Source organism: Mesoplodon mirus (genome assembly GCF_964341445.2).
Source record: "Mesoplodon mirus genome assembly, chromosome: 12".
NCBI lineage: Eukaryota > Metazoa > Chordata > Mammalia > Artiodactyla > Ziphiidae > Mesoplodon > Mesoplodon mirus.
In genome coordinates this window covers 103,863,163-103,879,288 of record NC_138988.1, presented here as the reverse complement: position 1 = coordinate 103,879,288, position 16,126 = coordinate 103,863,163, and the positions used below count along the sequence as shown (strand labels likewise).

General features: G+C 49.4%; 2 protein-coding genes across 3 annotated transcripts in view; one reads left to right on the top strand and one right to left on the bottom strand.

Annotated features, from left to right (window-relative positions):
• PXDC1 (PX domain containing 1) overlaps positions 1–1,738 on the bottom strand; it is a 26,706-nt gene extending 24,968 nt beyond the window's left edge. The window contains exon 1 of one of the 2 annotated variants that reach the window (XM_082638874.1): positions 1,044–1,738. In XM_082638874.1, the coding sequence (XP_082495000.1) occupies positions 1,044–1,299 (256 nt within the window). In that variant the 5' untranslated portion in view covers positions 1,300–1,738. The remainder of the gene's footprint in view (positions 1–1,043) is intronic. The other variant, XM_082638875.1, reaches the window with a different exon arrangement.
• LOC309813180 (uncharacterized protein) lies at positions 561–16,126 on the top strand (the record flags this gene model as incomplete). Its single annotated transcript, XM_082637759.1, has 4 exons — positions 561–931; positions 1,002–2,472; positions 8,158–8,308; positions 14,887–16,126. The coding sequence occupies 2 exons, from the start codon at positions 561–563 to the stop codon at positions 2,359–2,361; spliced, it is 1,731 nt and encodes a 576-aa protein (XP_082493885.1). The 3' UTR covers positions 2,362–2,472; positions 8,158–8,308; positions 14,887–16,126.

Genomic DNA, 16,126 nt, shown 5'->3' with positions numbered 1-16,126 from the left:
ATAACAACACACACACCCAAACAGTAGGTCAAGGTGAACTGCGGCCATGCTTGAAATAATACTAAACTCCCTCCAGAACAGCATCAAAGCGAGGCTCAGGGGAGCAGGGCCTGCAAACGTGCTGGCTTTGGGAGCCTTTCCAAGTGACGCGTCTGCCCGAGAATGTGTCATGAGAATGATCTAATTACCCATATAATTCACACACTGGGGTGGGAGCTGTCCCGGGGAGAGGGGCATGGGGCAGAGTGGAGATTATCCCAAGACCTCAGGCAGATAGGCAGCTTCAGTAAGTGCCCCCAAAAGTGCCCCAGAGATCTGCTTAGAGGAAGGCGCTGGGAAGTGTCACCAGAGTCTCAGCGCTGCAGGTGGTCACGCGTGTGTGGGAGAGGGGGCAGGGGGGGCCCCTGTCCTCCCGCCTCGGCTTCGGCCTCTCGCTTCCTCTCCGCGGCCTCCAAACGCCAGCCCGTGGGCCGAGGAGAGGAAACGGGAAGCCACCCAGTCCCTGCGAGCCAGGAAAGTCACAAGGCCCGGGAGGAGGCCTCTGGGCTCATCAAACTCGAATGCGGACCCACCCTGGTGGCCCCTCCCGAGGAGGGAAGGAGGCCGCGTGGCACCTCGCACTCGGGCTGTCGGTCACCGGGGACAAGAGGCGCGGCCCTGCTGGGGGAGGCCTCGGAGGGGGCTGCCAGACACGACGCGACCCCGGCTGGACGCTGTCCTTAACTCCTCCCAAACGTTCCCCCGGCCTCTCCAGCCGCGGCCGCGACGGGGGTCGCAGGGGCCGCCCAACACTGGCGCTGGCCGGTGGCTCGCCTTGGGGACGGTCAGAACGCCCGTCTGGCCGGCCTCGGGCCCCGTGCGCCGACTCCTGCGCACCCGCCACTGCACATCACCGCCCGGGGGCGGGCGGAGGTCTGAGGGTCCCTGTCCCGTGCGGGGGGCCGGGATGTCGCGATTCCCGCTTAATAACCGCCCCTGCGCCCCCTCCCTGCACTTCAAAGGAGTCCCCCCGCCCCCCTGCCCCAGGCCGGGTCCGCGCCCACCTTCGCGCAGCGGCGCGAGCGCCAGCTCGGGCCGGTCCTCGGGGAAGGCGTCGCGGAGGCGCTGCCACAGGCGGCCCAGGTCGGCCAGGCTGCGGTGCAGGTAGAGCACGCTGCGGTCCGACCACTCGGTGCGGATCTCGAAGAACTCCTCCTCGTCGCCGCGCCGGCTGACGATGAGCCGGCGGATGCCGTTCACCCAGCAGCCGCGCACGAACATGTTCACGAGCGACGTGCCCTCAAACACCGCCGAGGCCATGCCGCGGGCCGAGCATGCCCCGGCCGGCAGGGGGCGCGCCCGCCCGGGCCTGGGTCCGCGGGGAGCCCGTCCGGAGCCGGGATCGGTCTGGAGCCGGGGTGTCTGTCCGGGGCCGGGGTGTCTGTCCGGGGCCGGGGTCCGTCCGAGGTCTGTCCAGAGTCGGACAGATCCAGGATCTGTCCGGAGCCGGCGCTGGTCGGGGGTCTGTCCGGAGTCGGGGTCTGTCCGGGTCGGCCCGGCCTCCGCGAGCTCTCCGGGATGGCGCGGCGACGAGCCGCGGGTCCGGCCGAGCGGCGGCTTATAAGGCGCTTCCCTTCGCGGGCGGCGCGGTCGCCGACGTCGAGGCCGCGGTCGCGTCCGCCTTCCCCGCCTCCGGGCGAGAGGACGCGCCAAGCGGAGGAGGGGGGCCTGGCCTCAGCGCCCCGCGCCGTCTCCCGAGCCCGCGCTGCTGGGGCCGCGGGGACCCCAGGCTGCCTGGAGGGGCGGAAACCCGGGCGCCGGCCCCGCCTCTGTGCCCCCGCCCCCTCCCTCCCCCTCCGGGGCCCCGAGCCGCAGGCCGGGACCGGACGAGACTGGCGGGGAGGGCGGGCTGGCCTGCTCTCGGCGGGCTACGGGGAGACTTCTCTCTTTCCGTTTCTCGATCCTCGGAAACTGTCGGGTCGGGGGGCTGCGCGCCCCACCCGAGCCGCGGGGGTGGAAGCTGCACGTGTGCCGGGAGGGGGGCGAGGGAGGGGGGCGAGGGAGGGGCGCACCCGCTCCGGGGACCCGGCGCCGGTGCTGTCGGCCAGGTTCTCGTCCGCGCGCCGCCCGCCCAGCCACCCTGGGCCGGGCCGGAGGCCGAAGCCGCCCGCCCCGCGTCCCCCGCGCATTCCAGTCGCGCCACCGCCCGGCCACGGCGCGGACGCGGCTGGGGACAGATGGGGACGCGGCGGGACAGACGACGCGGCAGGCCCGGGCCAGCCAGCCACAGGGTCCCCCCAAAAGGAGAGTGGACCTCCTGCTAAGAAGTGGGATGGGCCGGCGGTGGGAAAGGGTCCCCTCGGAAAGAGCGTCCCCGCGTGAGCTGGGGCGCTTGGTGAGCCGGAGAGATTTCGAAGTGGACCCGGGGAAGCTGCCCCCGTGGAGAACCGGGATTCACGGCCGCCTGCTCCTTAGGCTGCTCCTAATTGGGAGGTAATTTCGAGCGATAGTTAAAGAATCCGGTTAGTTCAATATTGGAAGTTGGTTCTAGAGAGTCTCGGGTGACCTCACATCGCCCCAGGCTGGGGAGGCAGAGCCAGGGCGAGGCCCGTAAGCGCTCTGCGCTCCAGGAAAGTATCGAAAGCCCAGCTAGGGCGCAGAAACGATGGGGACCGAGGGCAGGTTGTCGGTCACGTGACTCGATCCAGACCCGGGGTTGTCGGTCACGTGACTCGATCCAGCCCGAGGGCAGGTTGTCGGTCACGTGACTCGGTCCAGCCCGAGAGGTGTGTCTCACTGCTACACACACACACACACACACACATACACACACACACCCACCCACCCACCGCCTCCAGGTTTTACTCAGACTGCTCCAGTGACTTGCCCATATCAGACCTTCAAAGTTCATCCAAGTTTATCTTTACCTCCCGTTTGCCTTGTGAACTGGGAAGAGAAGGTGTTTTCCCCAACCTGGAGACCCCCCAACGTGGCGACAGTCAGTAAATGCTGGTAACTGATGGACTCACCACCTCGTCCGCAGGAGGGACCTGAGGGTAGAGGCTGGGGAAGCGGGCAGAGCTGAGTTCTGCCGTCCCCCACAAAGCCCCACTGAGGTCTCCCCCCACCGCATCCTCCCTGGGCACACACCTCCTCTCCCACTGCCACTGGGCTGAGCAGAACCTCTCCGACCACAGTGAAGGTGTTTTTATGCATCCAATAAATCTGTCCTAGGAGCAATCAGGTCTTTTTCCCTGTTGCCTAGGAGACCTAACTTTGTGAGGCTGCTCTTCAGTTGTGCCAGGCACTCTGGTCACTAAAGAGAAGGAAGCTTTTTCCTGTCCGCAATATTTGTTTGTTAAAGAGACCTGGAACTAGAGAGTAAAAATAAAAACTGCCCCCAAGTCACTAATCATCATAGAAATTCCGAGTAAAACACAATGAACTGCCACTTTTTAATCCATTGCATTGATGCAGATTTTAAAAAATCTATTAAGAGAAATTATCCAAAATCTGGAAATACGACCAAAAGGATAGTGCTCCTTTCAACCTCGTATTGAAGCGTTGTTTAAAAGCCCAAGGATTACTTACTTTTCTAAGAGAATGTACTGTTGTTTGATGTTGCTGTTTACTATTAATGAAAAGCTGAGTCTCTATAAGGTTATGTACCAACTTGTAGATTTGTGCCTGGTAGGGATGCAAATAATCTTTGTTCCAAAGAAAAGGTAACTTCAAAGGTTATAATTATTTCCCTGTAGGACATTAACCATGTTTATATCTAGCCTAGCAATCTTATTTTAATATAGGATAAGGACTCTGTAAACCCATTTCCCCAAATGGTCTTTGAATCAGCTTTTTCATCTTACAAATGTCCTCATTAGTTAATGAGGTGTGTAAACTTTTGGCCCATGTGCTGCCATATTTGTAGAAAGATTTGAGAGTCATATTTAACTTTGGAAAATTATACTTGGGGAAGTCTGACAAGAACAGGAATTTTTGCCGGCTTATGGAGAGACACGTACCCTCGCGCACTGATTCGGGGCATCTGGGTTGGAAAAGGCTCTTTGGAAGGCAGTTTGGCCGTTGTTGTTGAAACTGAAAACGCACAGCCCTTGTGACCCAACAGTTCCTCTTCCAGGAGTAAGTCCCGAGAAACATTTCCACACGGGCACTGAGAGAAATGCGCAGTGTTTGCCACGGTGAGAAAGTGGAAAGGACTTCAGTGGTCATCAAAAGTGGAATGGAATGTAGACTGGATGAACAACAAGGTCCTAGTGTGTAGCACGGGAACTATATTCAATATCCTGGGATAAACCATAATGGAAAAGAATATAAAAAAGAATGTATATATGTGTGTATAACTGAGTCTCTTTTCTGTACTGCAGAAATTAACATTGTAAATCAACTATACTTCAATTAAAAAATACTTTAAAAAGTGGAATGAATAAATTAGCGGCACATACATGTGATAGAATACTATACAGCCACAAAAGATGAATCAGTCCTAAAAGTATGGATAGATCTCAAAAACAAAATGTCAGTGGAAAAAAACTGTCAATGAAAATGACTCTGGGTACAGCACAGTTATATGGATATCTATGACAAAACAAATAAATGGAAAGATACCTGCCAAATCCATCAAGGTGCCTATGGCGTAGTGAACAAAGTCAAGATGGGAAGATGTCAACAGGGACTTTTGCTTTATCTGTAGTGTTCTTGTGTACATTTCTGAATTAAATGGATGCACGTATTACTTGTGTAACGTTTTAAAGGGGTATCTCGGCGCTGTGAGAGTTTGGAAATAAAGAGCCAGAGTGTGCCCAGTGCTTGACTCTGGGAAGTGAGATTAGGTCCTAGTGAGCTTTTCTTCTCAGGCTTTTTCTGTTACTTAAATATTAGATGATGATGATGCTGAAAGAATCTCTGACGTAAGTACTAGAACTTCTGACTTCTGGTCCAGCCCAGCCACCAAGTCCAATGTATCATCTCACACGGTGCACCTGAACTCTCTTTGCCTGGATTTGCCTCTCCATGTATCAGGAATTGAACACAAAAATATAAGAAGCCCATGTATGCTGTGAGGACAAATAAAATGATAAAGGGCAGGCAGTGTGCTGGTACACCTCTGAGAACCTGTGTTGCATAAACGTCAGGAACAGACACAGAAAAGACCAGTGGTTTCAGGTTGTAAATCGGGCTGACTGGGTAGCTCGGTGCCTGAGGCTACATAATACAATGTGAAACCGGGGAACAAAGCTCTCTGTGTCACCTGCCTGTCTGCCAAGGTGGGTAGAATTACAAAGGCGTGTCCGAGGAGGAGCCCTGGTTGTAGGCAAGCGCTTGGGAAACCAGATACTTTAATCTGATTCTTAAGAGTAACAAATGGGAATAAAAGAAAGACTTCATGAAATTCAAGGCCTTTACTTTGGAAGGGATGATCATTTTTCTGTTTACTTTTCTTCTGTGGATGTTTTGTTTGGGCTTAGGTTATTTTGTAAGCTCTGTCCTTGCTCCCTAACCCTCACAGTTAAGAAAAGAAAGAGCAAGGGTTGGTGGTCACTCCAGGTCACCCTCCGTATCCCCCTCGTTCTGCATCGGAAAACATGGTAGGGAGCTGGGGGCTCAAGCCAGGAGATTAGGCGGGGCTGGGGAGGTGTTCCTGGCCGCAGCGGGGCCCTAACCCCACTGGTTCCACAATTCGTAACCACCCCCCTCCATGCCACCACCGCCATATGCAAAGTTGGAGCTAGAGCGTGTTTTCCATCACTGCCTGTGCTTGCAATGAGTTGGGTAACCTAGTTACAGGGGCACCGTGATTTTTAAAAAATTTTTATTGGAATATAGTTGATTTACAGTGTTGTGTTACTTTCTGCCCTACAGCAAAGTCACTCAGTTATACATATACATATATCCACTCTTTTTTAGATTCTTTTCCCATATAGGTCATTACATAGTGTTGGGTAGAGTTCCCTGTGCTCTTCAATGGGTCCTTATTAGTTATCTATTTTATATATAGCAGTGTGAATACGTCAATCCCAATCTCCCAGTTTATCTCCCCCCGCACCGTAACCATAAGTTTGTCTTCTACATCTGTGACTCTGTTTCTCTTGCAAATAAGTTCATTTGTACCATTTTTTAAGACTCCACATATAAGCGATATCATACATCTGTCTTTCTCTGTCTGACGTACTCCACTCAGTAGGACAATCTCTAGGTCCGTCCATGTCGCTACAAAAGGCATTAGTTCATTCCTTTTTATGGCTGAGGAATAATTCACTTTGAGTTCCGCCCACAGGGAGGCGGGTCAGTGAAGGTCCTGCCAACATAGCTCTTCTTCGTCCCTCTTCAAATGAAGAGCAGTGGTGAGGCCTCAGCGCTGTGAATGTTTTCGGCACGGGACTGGTCTGACGCTCATGACAGCCCTCAGGGGTGGGGAGGAGAGCTGCCCCTGCAGATGAGGAAACTGGGGCTCCAAAAGGGGCTGAAGTGGGCTCCAAAAGGGGCTGAAGTGCTCCCAGACCCAGGGCTGGCCCCAGACCCCGGCCTCCTGGCTGATCCCACAGCCTCCTCTGGCTGTGGCCCAGCCGCACTGGCTTCCTCTGCTGGCTCCAAAGTATCTCCCATGCGGACGGTGGGTGTCAGGCTCGCAGGCCTGGCAGGCCTTACCTGCACCAATGCCCCCCTGGACTGAGGAGTCCCACATCCTTTAGACCAGTGATTCTCAAGCCCTAATAGGCCTGTGAATCCCCTGGGAGCTTGTAAGAAAGCAGATCCTGATTCAGTGGGTGGGGCCTGAGAGTCTGCATTTCTGACAAGTTCCCAGGAGGCCCCAGAGCTCATTTTCTGCAGGCCGCTCTGAGTAGCAAGGCTGATTCTAGCTTCAACCAGACAAAGCGAGTCTGGTGTCAGGCAACCTATTGTACCATCTCATGGTGTCCTCATCGGTTCATGATTGTGACTAAGTGTTAATTATGTTTTCCTGGCTGGAATGTCATCTCTATGAGGACAGGGACAATGACTGTCTCCTTCATACTGGTACACCCAGTGCCTAACTTAGTGCCTGGTGCGTGATAAATGCTCACTAAATATCTGCTGAATGAATAAAGTGAGGGAGGGAGACGAGTGGCTGAGCCACCACTGTTCTTCCCACCAAAACGACGCCGTCCCCCGATTCCCAGCAATGAGACATTTGGGAGGGTTTCATAGTCTTATCATCAAATCCATATTTTCCTGGAGACCCAAATCCCATGCATCAAACCATCTAAAAGGGGTTCGTGGTGATCATCCCTTAGGAGTGGGATTGCAGGCTTTTTATTTTCCTTTGTGCACTTTTCATGTTTTCCAAATTTAATGCAATAAGCGAGAATTACTGCAGTAATTCACAGGAAATTTAAAAGCAGATTCTCTCTTGGTCGCTTCTGCTTTATCACCACAGACGCTGAGCTGGCTGTACTGTAATCAGTCACTGTGCTCAGTGTCTCAGTTTCCAGACTATAAAGTAAGGTTGGGCTGCAGATGACCACTGAGCCTCACTGGGACGTGAATTCTCTCTGAGTTTGTCTTTTCATCCATGTATTCCTTCTCATCCCTGTTACTTGCAAGGAACCCTAATCTCATACCCGCTGACCTCACCTCTGTGGGTTCTTGCCACCTGGAATACCATTCCACGATACCCCTTTTCTGAGGATGGAATTTGATGCTTAAGTCCTGAGTAACAGACTTCCCCACTGCAGCTGAGGTGTTTACATAAACTTAAGTCACCATTTTTTAACGTGATACTGAAAAAACTCAATGAAAACCCAAGACTATCTGTCTTAGTCACAGCACGAAATAATCCTGTTGGGAAGGGCTGCTGGAGTTTTACAGTTTTCAGTGTAAAGTTTCTTTTACATTTACATAGTGTAAAACATTACGTTACAGTAAATAATGATCACTTAACTGTAGTGAATGTTGGTTGTAAAGTTATTCATGCTCCTGGGGGTAGAGATATTGTCCTGGATGTATCTGCACTGGTTGCATCTCACAACCTAGAGTCTAGACTGGTACCCTGGGCGCAATTCATTCTATGAGTGAATGAAAAGGAGACGGAGGTACTTCCGGCTCATTCAAGAAATCAAGGGGGGAGGTTTGGGTCGATGTTCACGTCCTTTGACATCTGCTCATGTCTATATGCCCCAGCCTCTTGTCGATTTTGTGCAGCGTCCATATCCACTCACACCATCGGCCACTTAGCACGAGGTGAGAGAGAATTCCTAGGAAAGAAGACCAAGGCTGAATCCCACTGCCCCTCACTTTATGCAGTAGATGTTTCTGAAAAGATGTGGACTAAGTAAGTGTCTATAAATTTGATTAAAAGGAGCAGAACTTTGTAAAGGGGGGATGTATTTGGCCACTCAGTCTCACCCACATAGAGGGGCTTGATTTGTCCCCAACGGCATGGCTGAGCAGCAAGGACCTACTTTGGGGGGAAATTATATGATTGGGGCCACTTAAGAAAGGAAATATGGGGCAGTTCTGGGGCTCAGCAGGTGTTTGGAGAGGTGGGCGTCCCGTCCACAGCAGAGGGCAGGCCGGGGTCCACGAGGCTCCTGAGCCGGTGACGAGAACGAGCAGGTCCTCACCACCTGCAGCCCCGCGTGGCGGGGCTTCCACGGGGCGGCGTGTGACGGCTGCCGTGTGTCCTCCGGGTTCCCACTTCACCTCGCACCCACCTTCCAGAGCATCCCTACTGCCACGCTCCCGGCCACAGCCCCCAGGTGACAGCCTCTTCCTTTCCCCTCTTTCCAAGGCATAAACTCTTTCTCCTGCCCCACTGTGTCCTTCCTTTTGGAAGAGCATCCTTCTGGGGTGGGAGACCCTTGTTTCTCTTTGCCTTCTTGACACAACAATTCTAGTTCTTCCTGAGTGTGAGTCTAAGGAAATGAGAGGAAATGTCCATCAAGATCATGTTTGAAGTTATCATACACAGGAGTCACAGGTGATCCTCCTTTCTTTGTTTTTTTTTGTGGTATGCGGGCCTCTCACTGTCGTGGCCTCTCCCCTTGTGGAGCACAGGCTCCGGACGCGCAGGCTCAGCGGCCATGGCTCACGGGCCAGCCGCTCCGTGGCATGTGGGATCCTCCTGGACCAGGGCACGAACTGGTGTCCCCTGCATTGGCAGGCGGACTCTCAACCACTGCGCCACGAGGGAAGCCCGACCCTCCTTTCTAAGGCTGATACCCACATCCTGATTTCCTCTTTAGCTTTTGTGGACATTTGTATTTTCATTCCCAGATGGGCTCAGTGCAGGCAAGGCCATGTTCACAGAGCCTCTGATTTTAGTCTTCTCTCTGACTCTCTGATCAGCCTGGATGTTGACTTCCACGTGGTAGCCCCAGTGACTTCACTTGGTTGTTTGCGCATCCCAAGTATTTCAGCTAATTGTCAACTTTCTGCTATCAGTTATCTCAGGACTGTGAGCACCTCACCAATGGGGCTTAAACAGGCACAAAGCATTCAGTGAACTGAAACCAGAAAAAAGGCTCAGGGCAATGGCACAAATGCCCATGTCGCGGTTCAAGGAGTTGACTTTTATAGAAGTTAAGTACATTTGTATTAGTTGTTATGATGAATTGTTCTGACACTCACCCAGACAGGAAAATAATGGAAGTTTCTTTTCCCAAGTGCTCCTGAACTCAAACATTCCGAATGACCTGGCCTCAGCTGGCCCAGAGCAGAAGTCATAAGATCGAAAAAATAAGTAAATAAATTTTTAAAGAGATGGAGGAACCACCGCTTTCCAAAAACATTTGATTCGGGCCAGTGATTGAAGATGAGCTCAGGATATGTGGAACGCTTGCTTCCTCCTTACTTAAAATTGTTTAGGTTGCTTATATTGACCCTCTAAGTGAGAAGAGAGTGTCTGTGTGGAAAGTTTATGCTTGAGGGACTTTCTCTCCACCATCACCTCCCCATATATATATATATATTCAAGAAAACCAGTGCTAGTCTGATGACCAACTCTGGGCTGAGCTGCAGTCTAGAAGGTGAGCAGTTGCAGACTGCTCTGCCAAGCTTTGCCCTTTGTTAATCATCTCTTTACAGTTCAGCACGCCGGCACCTCCTTTGAGTCTGATTATACTCCTAACCCTCCAAGTTCAATGTCAGCAGATCCCGGTCTGACAGTAAGTGAGATTGCTTTCTGGGTTTGCTAGTGTACCGCGTTTGAAAGACAGACTCCGCCCAAAGCAGCTGCCATGGTGGAGCCCGCACTGTCCCTTGCAGGATGGTTTTATTAAAGGCCATCTCCCTGGGAGAACTGGTCTACCTGGGTGGCAGTGTGGACCTGTTCCAGGCGAACGGCCAAGGTCTGCGTGATCTCCACGTACTTCACCCCTGTAACCGTGACCTCCTGGATATTAGGCACTGTCTAGTCTTCCATGATAATAGCTCTTGGTGATTAATTTTGCTGCTTTTGGTCGCTTTCAGGGAAACGGGTTTTGACATGTAGTCAGTATCTTTCAAACTGAGAGCAAACGGAATCGAGGAGACTGTTTTCCAATTTATCCCAACAATTTAAAGTCCCACGTTAGAAAAATGCAATTCTTCCTGGAATACAAACACATACCAAGGGTTCAAGTACTTATTATAACAACTTCATTCCAAAACGTGTTCAAAGTGGCTTCCAAAACAACGAATAAAAGAATGAAATTGACAGCTAAGGATTTGGGGCAGAAACCAAGCATACCTAAATCACCTCATTTTCCCATTGCTCTGGCTGTTCATTTCACCCCAAGAGGCATAAGAAATGAGGAAGGATGACCCTCCGGAGAAAATGACATGGAATCTGGGAATACCCTGTTTAAGTCATAGGCTCACAGGAAAACAAATAGGCCTAAAGTGTGTTATTTAGACCATTTTTTACACCATTTAACTGTTATATACAAATCTAGAATTAAAAGCATTTTAATAAGGTGGGTAAAAATATTTACACATATTCCAAATGATCAAGCATTTGATGCTCCATCATACAGGAAGCTTGCACCGTCCACCTCCTTCTGCCTGCAAGGTTTGTTCCTTAATAGCTGAACTTTTCCTCTGAATTGGCTCCCAGCTGGGAGGAACAGTCAGTGTTTTCAAACAAAAGGCACTTCCAGGAACTCTTAAGTCAAAGAACTGGTCCAGAATTCTTTCAGTTGTGGGGAGTGGGCAGGAGGGAAATTTTCTGTCTCCTCTGAATCCAGTGCTTGGTGGTCCCCTGCTTCTTTAGTGAAACAACAAAATGGCCGGAAAACACTTTAAAAAATGTTTCTATGACAACGTGGTATGAATGAGCACACTTCCTAAGGAAATGAAACTCCTAAAAGCTTCTGTGACTTTACTGGTGATCTCAAGAGAAGGCTTTTTTTGTTTGTTTGGTTTTTTGTTTTTTTCTTTTCAGTTCACTGATTATAAATCCAGGTTCAAAGCTTATGACTCTTTACCCAATTAAGCAATTATTTTTTTCACGTGTCATTTTTTTCACCCCTCTAATTTAATTTTTTTAAATATTCATCAACACAATCTCCCTTTCCTTGTAAAAGTCCCTCCTTGTCACATGTCCATCTATTTTCACCACTCACTCCTTCACTGATTCAACAGATTTTTTATTGCTGGGTCATAAATCTAGTGAGAACAGCACCAAAATGAGCAGGAGTTTGTCTGAACTTTTGGTGCTTCTTCAGAAAAGATAAACAATCCCTCTGGATCTTGAGAAGTAACCAGGTGGTCTGGGTTTTCCTTTATGTTTTTTATTTTTATTTATTTATTTATTTAAAAATTTTCTTGAACTGTAGTTGATTTACAATGTTGTGTTAATTTCTGCTGTACAGCAAAGTGACTCAGTTATACATATATATGTATATTCTTTTTCATATTCTTTTCCATTATGGTTTATCCCAGAATATTGAATATAGTTCCCTGTGCTCTACAGTAGGACCTTGTTGTTTATCCATCTTATATATACTAGTTTGCATCTGCTCATCCCAAACTCCCAGTCCTTCCCTCCCCCAGCCCCACCCCCTTGGCAACCACAAGTCTGTTCTCTATGTCTGTGAGTCTTCCTTTATGTTTTTTTAATTTAGATTTGTTAGCCCAAGAGATCAGGAATTCCTGGCTCTTGAGGACCGGGAGAGAGGGAAGATGATATTCTAGAAGCTGGTCAGGTACCTCTGATGAGTTTATCTATCAATTTTTAATGCCACCAGGGTTTAATTTCAAAGTGGAAGAAATTTGTGGCAGACTGGAAGCAGTAGCTGCCGCATCCCTGACTGTAATCAGTGTGAGCTCTTTAGAGCCCTGTTTCATTTTTAGTAGATGGCCGTGCTGTCTATTCCTTTTCTAGAATGCACCCTGGAGATAAGGCTTGGGGTATTTGCTGCACACCCAGACATCAGACCATTCATTTCTGCACCAGTTTTTCTCCCCCATTTTAAGGGACCTTTCTCTGTGGTAATGAGCTCAATTACAGATTGATATCTCTAGGGGCTCCCCTGTGGGACCTGTGTAGTAAATTTAGAGCAGCACATTCAATTTGTCATAGCAAATACCTCCTGTTCTCTTTATAAAATTCACATACACATGTCTTGTCCTGGATTTAGTTAGCTTGTTGACTAGGGGAAACACTCATCAAGGAGAGAAGCTATGGATATGTCACTTTATGAACAGGAATTTCCCAAACTTCCAATTTCAATCTTCAGATGAAAAGAATGACCACCACATGGTAAACTTTTGCTGTAGGAGTTTTGCTGAAATGCACTACTAATTTTCAGCAGTGAAGAGCCTTGTGTCTGAAAGAAAGAGACAGGAGAACACAGTCAGATCTCACAATAGATTGAGAGTAACTGTGAGAACGACGAGGATAAAGATGAACATAACCATCTCCTTCTTTCCCCCTTTTCACCCTAATGTGCCGTTTGTTTGCATCTTCAGTGCCAGACGGGGGTCTTTCCCAGGTGCATCCCCAGAGCCAGCCGTCCATGTTCTGCACAGCCAGGCATCCTCTCAGGGGGACAGCTCTGGAGCAGCCACACCTTTTCTTTAAGGAACACAAAGACCTCGAGATTGCTTTCTTTCTATTTTGCATCACTTCCCTGACGAATACAGACACACTGTATTTGCATAACATAGTTTTGGTCCGCATGGGACCCCACCTCCAGCTTCCTGAATATGCATTTTATTCTGTGCGATGTCTGAAAGTTGCACCTCTAATCTCATTACCAGCCTGTGTGCTTCCACTGAATTATTCTCCACGCTTTAGAACCGCACCTCCAATTTGTAAGCTGAGCTAACGATTACATTTTCATCTCTGAAAGATGTTAAATGAAAGCATGCCTTGTGGGGAGAATAAATCAAAGATCTCAGCATGAGTGGCCCCCTACCCCCAGCCCAACTTCTCTGCTTGCTCAGTGGAGGCTGGAGAATAAACTCCCCTTTCTCTCGAACATTCATCTTCGCCCAGAGAACCTTGCAGGAACTACGCTCTTAATACAGCATTGTTTAGCCCCCTTCACTGAGATGCTTTCATTTGATCAGCCCAGAGAATAACCATTTCGCAGCCTTGGAGACAGGGTTCAGTGATTGAAGTGCCAGCCGACTGAAACTGCGTGGGACCCCAGATAGCTGGGATCGATGAAGAAACTGTCCATCCCTAAAAGTATAGGACAACAGACAGGTTGCAGTTGCAAAAACTACCATCAGAATTTCGCTGAGATAGGTCAAAGGCAGAGTCAAAATCACTCTTCCAAGTCATTTCCATTTCTTTGCATTCTCACTTGGGGTTAGCTGCTTTGGGATCAAATGCTTTGTCCAAATGATTTCGTTTAACCCTTAGCACAATCCTTGGAGGTTGGTTTTTTTTTTTTTTTTTTTTTAATCCTCATTATACAGATGAGGGGCCGGAGGCAAACGACTTTCTCTAGGTTCCACGGTAAGGGACGTATCAGAGTCCGGTCACCGGGTCTGTGGGTTTGCAGGAATATGTGCAGGTTCAACTGTCACCCAGTACTGGGTCTATCCCTTCAGTGTCTTCAGGCCGGTTTTCTAAGACCTTCCAGGGCAAGACCACACTCACATCAGACCTCCTTCTGCCAACTATGTGCTTTGCCAGCTGACACTTCCTCTTATGGCTTTTTTTTGCCTCGGGACCTGCTTTCTGACAAATGGGCGTTTTCTACACCAGGCTCATCACCAGAGTCATCTATTAAAAATAGAAGTGCCCCCACAAAGAATAGAGGTGCCCCAGCATCTCTTGGAGACTCTGATTCATGGAGCTGGGGGTGGGCAGGGGCCCAGAAGTTTCTTTGTGTAATTCTGATAAATAATCAAGTTGGGGAAGAGATGTCATTTCCCCAAAGGTTTTGACCCATGCACCCCTTTCATGTAATATATAATCTGAAAACACCTTCAAATTAAAAAAACTCCTTCAAAATTAAAAAAAATTTTTACATGATGTTCGCCAAAAGTCATTTATTTTAGTATCTTATTTCAGATCAATATATCAAAGGATGTCAAAAAGTATTTCTAATGTAATGTTAATGATGATCATAATTTATAAGATGCATTTTTACTTTTTCTCCCTTCACGAGTGGCTTGTGATATGTAACATACTTTAATTTTATACAAAAACAAGGATACAGTTTTTTGGCAAACCAATTTTTAAATGATTTTTATATTGTGTTTGGTTTGGGCAAACAACAAATATTACAATGCAGCTTGAAATTTAACCACGTTACGGGCATCAAAAGTGGACCATGGACTTAATTTTTAAAGAATTTTCCTATTTTGTTTCAAAATGATAAGATAAGGGAGAGGGTGTTTCTTTTGTTAAGTTTTAATTTCAATAAATGGGAAAGCAATTGGATACAATGATTACTGTTTTTTCTCTTTTAGACAATGGTCTGGAGTTACTGAACTGACATCCTGTAAGAATTTCAATTTATTGAACATAACTGGTAAAATTTTGGAAGCTTATGTGAAGAATGATTGTTATTTTCTTCATAAACTTGGATTTAAATGTCCGTATTCCAAATGCTTTGTTGACTTAACCAATGGCCCATTGCGGGCATGAATTACACAGTGTAAAACTAAGATAAGAAATCACGTAAATGCTGTCAGGAGAGGCAGCGCGGCCAGCTGTTCTCAGCGAACTGGGTGACAAAGTCCCATCCCTCCTGCACGCCCACCACGGGGCCTCCCTCCTCAGTTCTCAGAGCTGCAAGCTGTCCAGTAGTAAAGGGGAAATCTCTGAATAGCTATTTGGTTCATTTATGATTTTAAAACGAAAGGAGCAGCAGGTTCTGTCAGCACCTTCATGACATGACCCTCTGGAACAGGTTCAGAGACGCTCCTGGGGACCCGGGAAGGGGTCGGGAGGCTCTGTGGCTCTGGTACCTCAGCGAGGTTCTCAGTCCCGACCACCCATCAGAGTCATCGGGGCAACTTTTAAAAAATGGGTGCCCAGGCCCAGCGCAGCCCATTAACCAGACTCTTGGGTGGAAGCTTCCAGTGTCAGGACCAATGTCCACAGGTGATTCCAACGTGTGGCTGTGAGCCAGCCGCCCAAGGGGATGAATCGGACACTGTGACAGGCTTAGCGGTGGAAGGAGTTTGGGGGCAATTAGGCCTCAGGCCTGAAACCCCATCAGGATCCTGGCCTTCTCCCCGATGCTCCGTGTCTTCAAGGAGTCCACAGCGGCTTGAGGAAAGCACACACAACCGAAAAAGCATTTTGCCTGAAGGGTTTTGAAACTTGCCTGCAAGTTACTGTTAAAGATGACACCTTTGCAAATGTGGGTTTTGGAGGCCACGCCCACATCACTGAGCACACTGTCCCCTCCACCCCCGCCAGTACAGAGTTCTCCCCAGGTCCCGCCTGAGGACAGTGTCTTATAGGAGACGCAAGCTCCACCCACACGCGTTCCTGAGCGCTGACTCTGTGCCCGGCCTCACACTGACCACTGACAACATGCAGGTGAAGCTGTGGCCCTGCCCCAAGAACCTCCATCCAGTCGGGGACAGATGAGCAGACCAGGGGTTAACAGCCGCTGTGCTGAGAGCCGAGACGGGGGTGCCGACAGCATCCTCACCCCTGCCACCGTCCCGAAGGTGACAAGGGTGGGGACCAGCGTTT